We start from the raw sequence: 7854 nt of genomic DNA, 5'->3' as shown, positions 1-7854 counted from the left end.
CTCCCCCCCTCTCTCTGTCTCTTCCTTTCCTCTCTTTCTTTTTCTTTTTTCTTTTTTTTTGAGACAAGGTCTCACTTAGCTGGTTTGGACTTCACTGTGTAAACCAGGCTGGTCCTGCCTCTACCTCTGCCTTCCAAGTGCTAGAATTAAAGGTGTTTGCCACCACACCTCGAGCAGCACTTCTTGAGACCACCATACCCTTTATAAGTTCCTGTCCCACCCAGGGTCAAGCTCAACAGCCCTGTTTATAGCCTCTAAGCTGTCATTGTCGACCTATCCAAGAGGCCCTTCCTACACAAGCTTCCTCCTCAGATAGCCCTTTCTAGTATAGTATAGTATAGTATAGTATAGTACAGTATAGCACAGTATAGTACGGTACAGTATAGTATATAGTATATATAGTATATAGTATATATAGTATATATAGTTTATAGTATATATATAGTTTATAGTATATAGTATATAGTATATAGTAGCAAATCATAGCATAGTATAGTATATAAATGACAGCCTCCTCTGACCCCTCTCATGTCTCTCCAATGTTTTCATGTCTGGCTTCTTTTCCTAAATGGTTACAGTCCCCCCCAAGTCCCGTCCTAGTCCTGTACAAGTCCAGTACCCTGAAGTCTGCTCTGACTTTCCAGAGTATCTTTGGTTATGAGGCCTGGCAGAGGGCAGAGTGACTGCCCATATGGGTGCCAGCAGCATTTAGAGGTCTCCTGTCAGCTCTGCCTGGCACAGTGTCCCTTCCAATTCCTCAATGTTGTCCTCACTTGGTGTGACTTTTCTTTTTCCTTAAGATTTTTTTATTTGTATGTGCATTAGTGTTTTGCCTGCATGTGTGTCTATGTGAGAGTGTTAGATGCCCTGGAACAGTTGTGAGCTACCAAGTGGTTGCTGGGAATTGAACCCAGGTCCTCTGGAAGAGCTACCAGTGCTCTTAGCTGCTGAGCCATCATCTCTCCAGCACCCCGGAAGTGACTTTTCTAACATTTAGGTGTGGTATTGGAAAATCTTTCCCAGAAGTGGGTTGGTGGCTTCAAATGTACCAGGTCCCCAACCCAGAACTGCAATGCCCTTCCTTTCTCCACTAAATACTGTCCCTTTCCAAACTGTGACCTCAGAGCTAGCTTGTGACCTCAACACCCAGTATTCTGGGAGGATCTGGTCCAGGTTCAGACAGCTGGTTTTGCACTGTCCTGAGCCAACCTGGAGCTGGCCCTGACTCTCCCACCAGGCTCATCAGCATTTGTAACTGCTCACTGGGCAACAGGAGGCAAAAGGTCTGTCTATAGGATCTGAGGCAGACAAGTGACCAGCAGAGCTCTAGCGTGGAGGCATTCAGACAGCCCAGTCTAATCCAGTGAGCCTTGCAGCACAGAATTGAGGCAGCCAGCTTCTCCCAGGATCCCTGGTCCCACTGCTGAGGGAGACTAGGAAGACAGAGCTGGATCAAAGGTTCAAAAGTGTCCTGCTGACAAGGCCCTGCCCCGAATTTCACAGCCTACACAGCAGGTCATACCCTGAATGCAAACGTAGCCAGCTTGTTAGGATGGGCAAAGGCTCTACTCTGCAGTAGCTAAGTGATCGCCACCCTTGCCTTTTGAGCACAGACACCAGGAACCAGGAATAGGGTGCCCTTCCTTGTCTCTCTGTTCATCCCTGGCTTCTCTGGGCTTGCACCTGCTAGGACAGCTCATAAAAGTGGAGACATGAGAGGGAACCACCTGTGACCCTAGCTTTGTCAGGTCTGAGAAGGGTTCAAGGGGTCACAGTGAGACTGGACAACATATCCCATCCTACGTGCTGGGAGGAGGCCAGAGCTTTGGACAGGCACAGAGACCCACATATGTCAGACCAGGCCTTGGAAGTTCCCTTGCCTTGGGAATGAGGCAGATTGGAAAATCCTCTCACAGACTCCGCCCTGCGTCTGGCTCAGTCCTCAGAACATCCACGCCACCCATGTCTGATGTCCTTGAAGTTAGGGTCTCCCAAGCGCCAAATGGTTTATTACAGGGGTTTTTCATGTGTGGCTACCTCTGGGTGCTTTCTTCCTCTCTCCCCTCCCACATCCCCATCCTCCTCCTGCCTCTGAGCACCACCTGTCTCTCCAGCCTGCCTCACCAACCCCTGCTTGACTGTTGCCAGGGAAACCGCCTCCTTGGCAACAAGCCGGCATCCATCTGACAAGTACACCAGGGAAGGGAATGCTTCTTTCTGCCTCTTGCTTGGGCCATCACCAGCTCTGTTCTAGAGCCCAGATACGCCGCAGCTGGGGTCGCAGAGAAGGGGAATGTTATGCCTTCCCTGGTGACCATCAAGCAACTGCATATTAAGCCCCTACTGTTTGCCTAACTTTGCACAAGGCTCTTTATGTGCAATCTCATGTTTATTCATGTGTTGGGCCTGCAAGACAGATTTGATCGTTTCCATTTTGTAGATGGGGAAACTGAGGCACAGAGAAACAAAGAAGCTCCCCGTGGCTGTGATATCAGAGCCAAGAGTTGAGCCCAGTCTTGACTGTCTTCAAAGCCTGGTTCTTCTTACCATCTTGGAATCTGTGGGTTGGCCTCTAAAGACTCTAAAGTGAACTGGCCCCCCACACCTAGTAAGATGTTCCCTTGCCAGTCCTCATTAGGTGGCACTCTTGGTGTGCCAGAGCCAGCTATAGAGTCAGGAGCTCACAGACAAACCAGGCATGGTTCCTGTCCCCCAAGACTGGAGGCTATGGATGTGCAATGTGGAGGCAGGGAGCAGGGGCGGGGGCTACCACAGAGAGCCCCAGGTGAAGTTCTCTTTCTGGTCATGGATTTACAGGTGGTCAGTGGGAGATTCGGAGCATGCATTTCCAAGGGTTCGTATTTAGAGACTGAGTGGAGCTTAGATAGCCAGAGAGGGTGGTCGAGGGAATAAAGGGAAACAACTGGGGAGAGAGAAGCGTGCACCAGGCTCTGGAGTTGGACTCTGGATTCCTCCATCCAAGCATAGGATTGATGGATGAAGAATGAGAGCCCCTGTTGGGTACCTCGGATGTCTGTGAGCCCAGGATGGGTCATGAGTAAGAGGAGATCTAGAAAGGTGGATAGATTCCTTCCTCATGGGCAGAGTCCCAACCAGGGAGTGAGGGCTGAAGTTAGCAGGGGACCTGAGTGTTATGCAGAGGGCTCCCAGCTGCTAGGGCCTCCGGGACCCTACAGACCAGCAGGGAAGGTCAAAAAGGGCGTGTCCTTTCACCAGCCAGCTGGACAGCTTCCTGGTTGGGCTTTGCTGGTAGTCCTTGAGGGGAAGCGGTGAGGTACAGGCAGAAGTGTACAGTTAGGACAGGGACTCAGGTGACTTTTGACTGATAGTTTTAATGGTGCGATTGTTCACAGCATGGGTGCAGCGTTGGGGATGGGATCTGTCCTCCTCTGGGCTTCCACAGCACATCAAGTTAACAACCGGCAGGAAGGATTGCCCCAGGAACCTGGGGACTGCCCTTCTCAGTACCTGCCACTGATTCTGGTGTTCTATTTCCCTGTAGTCTCTGCAGCGTCGAGAGACAGAAGTCTACGCCTATATTGAGGGAGAGACTGGCGGCCCTGTCTCCAGCCAAAGCCCAGCCACCAAGGTATGCCCTGAGCTGGGGACCCTGGAGCCTGGCTCCTTCTGTCTCTCCTTCTGACCCATGTATGCCATGGGACTTTAATAGACCAGAGAATCGGACCACCTGAAGTTGAATGTCCCCCTCCCCAGAAGCTGCCCTAATGTCTCGGAGGACTGGGAGCTTTGAACTTGGGAGGTTGATCCTGGGAGGAGATACTTAGCAATCTGTGCTTGAGTCTCCTGGTCTGTAATCTAATTAGCTGGAGTAACCCTCACCTCCCAGTCTCGCCGTGAGGACAGATCACTGTGCTGAGAGGGCTACCTAGGACCAAGTGTGCTCTCACACAGTGTGGCGATTATACTCAACGATGGTGAGTGAGCACTGTGCAGTTGCTTACACTGGCCAATCAGGTGAGAGCATAAGGCTTCCAGATGTGTGCTAGTGCCAGCTCTGGCTGGCCTGCTCAAGACTGTCATTATAACTGGGCCTTAGTCACACTTCCTTTCTTAAACCTCAGTTTGCCCATCTGTGAAGTGGGTGAGTAATATTGACCTGAGCTACCAGCTTTGCCAGAATTCAGGAGTAACATGAACATTGGTGCTTCAGACTCTATAGAGCCGCAATGTGGTCAGGCTGGTGTAGAAGGCCTGCAAGGTGGGTGGTCTCTGGGCATGCTGGAGAAGCCTCGTGGAGTACAAAAGCTGGTGCTCTGCCATTCTCAGCCCAGGCTAGAGGTGTTTGTTGAATCTGTAAGTCTCAAAACCCTGAACTAGGCCCTAACCTGAAGCACTCCCACCCTGGACCACTGAAGATATGCTATCCATCTCTGTCACTGTCTATACAGGATTAGGTTCTGGGGTGCTAGACAGGAAAGTGAGGTACCCTGCCTTCTGGGAACCCTACTCTGCAGGAATAAACTACTGACTCAGAGGGCATGCAGAGATATTGGTAGCCTGGAGAGACAGGTCCCATGGAAAGGCCAGACTAGGGGGAGGAGAAGGGAGGGCTCCCTGGTCCTTTTATGTGGGTCTGTCTGTCTGCATGTATGTATGTATGTATGTATGTATGTATGTATGTATGTATGCATGTATGCATGTATGTATGTATATGTCTGGCTGCAGTTTTCCTCCCTCCTCTCTTCTCAGTGTCCCTACCCCACTACCCCTGGTCCTCTTGAGACCTTGAGATGTACCTGGCAAGGTGAATTCTGGTAGCTAGGCACTGTGTAGAAGAGCTCACATTCCAGACCAAAGGAATGTCACAAGGGAGAGGCTAGGGAAGCTGACTAGGCAGGGGTAGCCTGGTGTAACTGGAGGGTAGAGAGGCATGGTAGGAGACGAGGTGGGGGTTGGGGACAAAGTGACTCTCAGGAAGCTCTCTGTCTGCCCCTCAACCAAAACTAAATACAAATCCAAAGCCAGGCGAATGCCCTATCACCCTCTCCCCGCAGTTCAAGGCCAGCCTGGGCTACACAGTGAGTTCAACTCAACAAACAGGTACTGGTTCAAATTTGTTCTTCTCCTGACTAATATTTTCTTCTCTCCCCTTCTTCCCGCCCCCTCTCCATCTCTTCCTCTCCTAGGAGAAGCTGAATAGATTTGAGGATGACAACGAACTTAACCTCGTCTATGAAAATCTCTAGGGGAAGTTCTACAGGCTCCAACCAAGCCTTGGACTAAGACCCCAGAGCCACAGCTCTTGTCTAAAGTCCTGCTTTGGACCAGGAGTAGGGCCTTCGGGATAGGCCATCACCTCACCTGCACAGTCAGGTCTCTCCCCTCCTTAGCCTGGTCTGCTCTCACATTCTGCATCCCAGCCTGAGCCGTTACTGTCTCTGGGATTTTGCCCAGGCTGTTCATCCCATTAGGAAAGCCATTCCTCCCCTGGCCCCATGGGCAAAGTGGTCCTTAGTCTCACGAGGATCTCTGGGATAGCATCTCTTTCCTCTTTGCCCCTTACTGCCACCCCTGCAGAGCTGGGTAAGTGTCTGTCTTGGCATCGGCCTACATTTTGGTCCACAGGCAGACTTAGTCCTGGGAGAATATAGTACAACTCCTGTGAGGGCTCTACCTGGCCACTGAGCCACTCCAGCTGCTCAGCTAGCCCAGACAATTGTACAGGATGGGGACATGCTGGGTAGAACTGGAAAATGGTATGGCTAAAAAAAGATGAAGAATGGGCACCAAAGAACTGCACCAAAGCTGATTGGACCCAGGGCCAGATCTGGAGGCTGCCAATATGGCAAGCGGAGATGAGCCAGGACCAAGAGCAGGGAGGTTCCATACATGCTGGTGAGAAAGGAGAATCTAGGAGCACCTCTCCCCCAAGGAGAACCCTGAGCTAGTTTCCCATCAGCCTGTGTGGGGCACACACCTCATTGTGTCTTACTCTAAGCTCTACAGGCCTCTGTTCACTAAGTCCCTCCTTGTGGTCTACTCTGACCCCATCACCTGCGGCTTCATGCCCTTTTCCTCTGTCTTTATTTGCTTTTGGCCCATCTTGCCTCCCCTGAAGATGGAGAGCAGCTTAGCTGTCTCCACGCCACCTCTTTCCTCAGAGGTTCAGCTGTGTGGCTTGCTGCTGGGCCACGGCTGGGTAAGGAACTCATTCAAGGGACCCCTCATACACCCTCCAGGCACCCCTACAATAAGGAAGCATCTCCTTGGAAGACAGGAACTGAAGGGCTCAGTTTCTGGGGTGCAGGGCTCCCCTCCTACCCTACTTCCCTCCTCTTAGCCTGCCTTTCTTTCAGCTTTCCCAGAGCTTCCAGTTTAGCTGTGGAACAGATAGGCCAATCTACCTCCTCTACCTTCCGAGCTGCTTCAAAAGTTCCTAAGATGTTCGCATTCCAAAATCTGCATGCACTCAGGGAATATGGGGGTGTTCGTGAGCAGACACACCTAGCCTGGCCCAAGCGGTGTTGAACTCACACCCTCAGGCTTCAGAAGATGCTCTCCAGAAGCTCTTGTGTCCTTGGATCGTGGCGCCAAGCTTTTCTGGGCCCGGAGGATGGCTTGTAACCCACAAGTTCTGGGCTCTACTCTCAAACATCCAACAAGCAAAGCTCCTCAGAGGCTGCCAGGATGAATGAAGGCCCGTGCTGGCTTGATGAATTCCTGGTCTGCGAGGGCGGGGAACTGCTTGGCACAGAGCTGCCTCCAGGCTCCTGGCTCCAGCCATCTGAGATGAAGCTCAGCGCTGGGGTGAAAACCTTAGCCAGCAAGAACTTACCCATTGCCTCTCCTACCTCCTGAACTTTACATCCAGTCTCTGGATGACCTGACTGGGACTCAGGTTTTTTTGTTTTTGTTTTTGTTTTTTAACCCTTTCCAGGGGAGTGAGAGAAGCCTGATGGGACTGCATATTGTGCCCTGGCTAAGGACGCAGCACCCAGGTCTCCCAGCTGTCACCCCATTCCCACTGTCTCTTCCTTACAAAGCAGCTGAAGGAACCTGATAAACGTGCTTTGTCTTGTTCCTTTCCTATCAAAAAGCTTTCTATGGTTTCTACTTTACTTGGAATAAAATCTCAGCTCCTTGCTGTGGCCCAGGAGGCCCAAGAAGACCGACCCATTGCCCATCCTGGAGACACAGACATTGCCAGAGTGGTGTCTGAGTGGTGGGAGCAGAAGATGGGCCACGAAGAAGCCAGAGATTACCCAGGGCTCTGGTGATTAAGAAGAGAGACTGGGCCGAGCCTTGGTGGCGCATGCCTTTAATCCCAATATTTTGGAGGCAGAGGCAGTCAGATTTCTAAGTTCGAGGCCAGCCTGGTCTACAGAGTGAGTTCCAGGACAGCCAGGGCTACACAGAGAAACCCTGTCTCGAAAAAAAAAAAACAAACAAAAATGAAGGGGGAGGGGGCTGGGAAGGAAAGGAGGAGGAAGAGAAGAACAGTTTAAGGTGAATGGGTGGGATATGAGGAGTTTCCATATTAGGGAAGGTGGGGAAGAACATTTTAAGGCTCCCAGTAGTCAACAAAGAAGACTGAGCACCCAGCCCCCTCCTCCAACCCCGAGAGCCTGCAGAGGGGAGCTGATGCAAGGATGAGGGGGCAAGGATGCAAGGGATGAAAGAGAAAGGACCCTGGAATGTGAACCCCTTGGGGAGAAGCTCTGAATGGGAAGGGAGAGGAGAGGCAGGCTGGTGGCCACAGGGCCTCCCTTGGGACCGAGTTCCACTTCCTAGCAGCAGCTCTGACTTGATTAAGTGCCACCACCTGCTTGCCTTAGCCCAAGGTTCCAGCTACCATCCAGACCACTCAGGGTA

At 51.5% G+C, this 7854-nt stretch overlaps 1 protein-coding gene across 1 annotated transcript in view; it reads left to right on the top strand.

The window, feature by feature from the left end:
- Positions 1 to 7154, top strand: part of Nfam1 (NFAT activating protein with ITAM motif 1) — a 37479-nt gene extending 30325 nt beyond the window's left edge. The window contains exons 5-6 of the mRNA XM_031350674.1: positions 3524 to 3610; positions 5169 to 7154. Coding sequence (XP_031206534.1) covers positions 3524 to 3610; positions 5169 to 5228 — 147 coding nt within the window. The 3' untranslated portion in view covers positions 5229 to 7154. The remainder of the gene's footprint in view (positions 1 to 3523; positions 3611 to 5168) is intronic.
- Positions 7155 to 7854: the final 700 nt, after the last annotated feature.

Source organism: Mastomys coucha, unplaced genomic scaffold (assembly GCF_008632895.1).
Source record: "Mastomys coucha isolate ucsf_1 unplaced genomic scaffold, UCSF_Mcou_1 pScaffold11, whole genome shotgun sequence".
Taxonomy (NCBI): Eukaryota; Metazoa; Chordata; class Mammalia; order Rodentia; family Muridae; genus Mastomys; species Mastomys coucha.
This window is presented reverse-complemented; position numbering and strand designations above follow the sequence as displayed.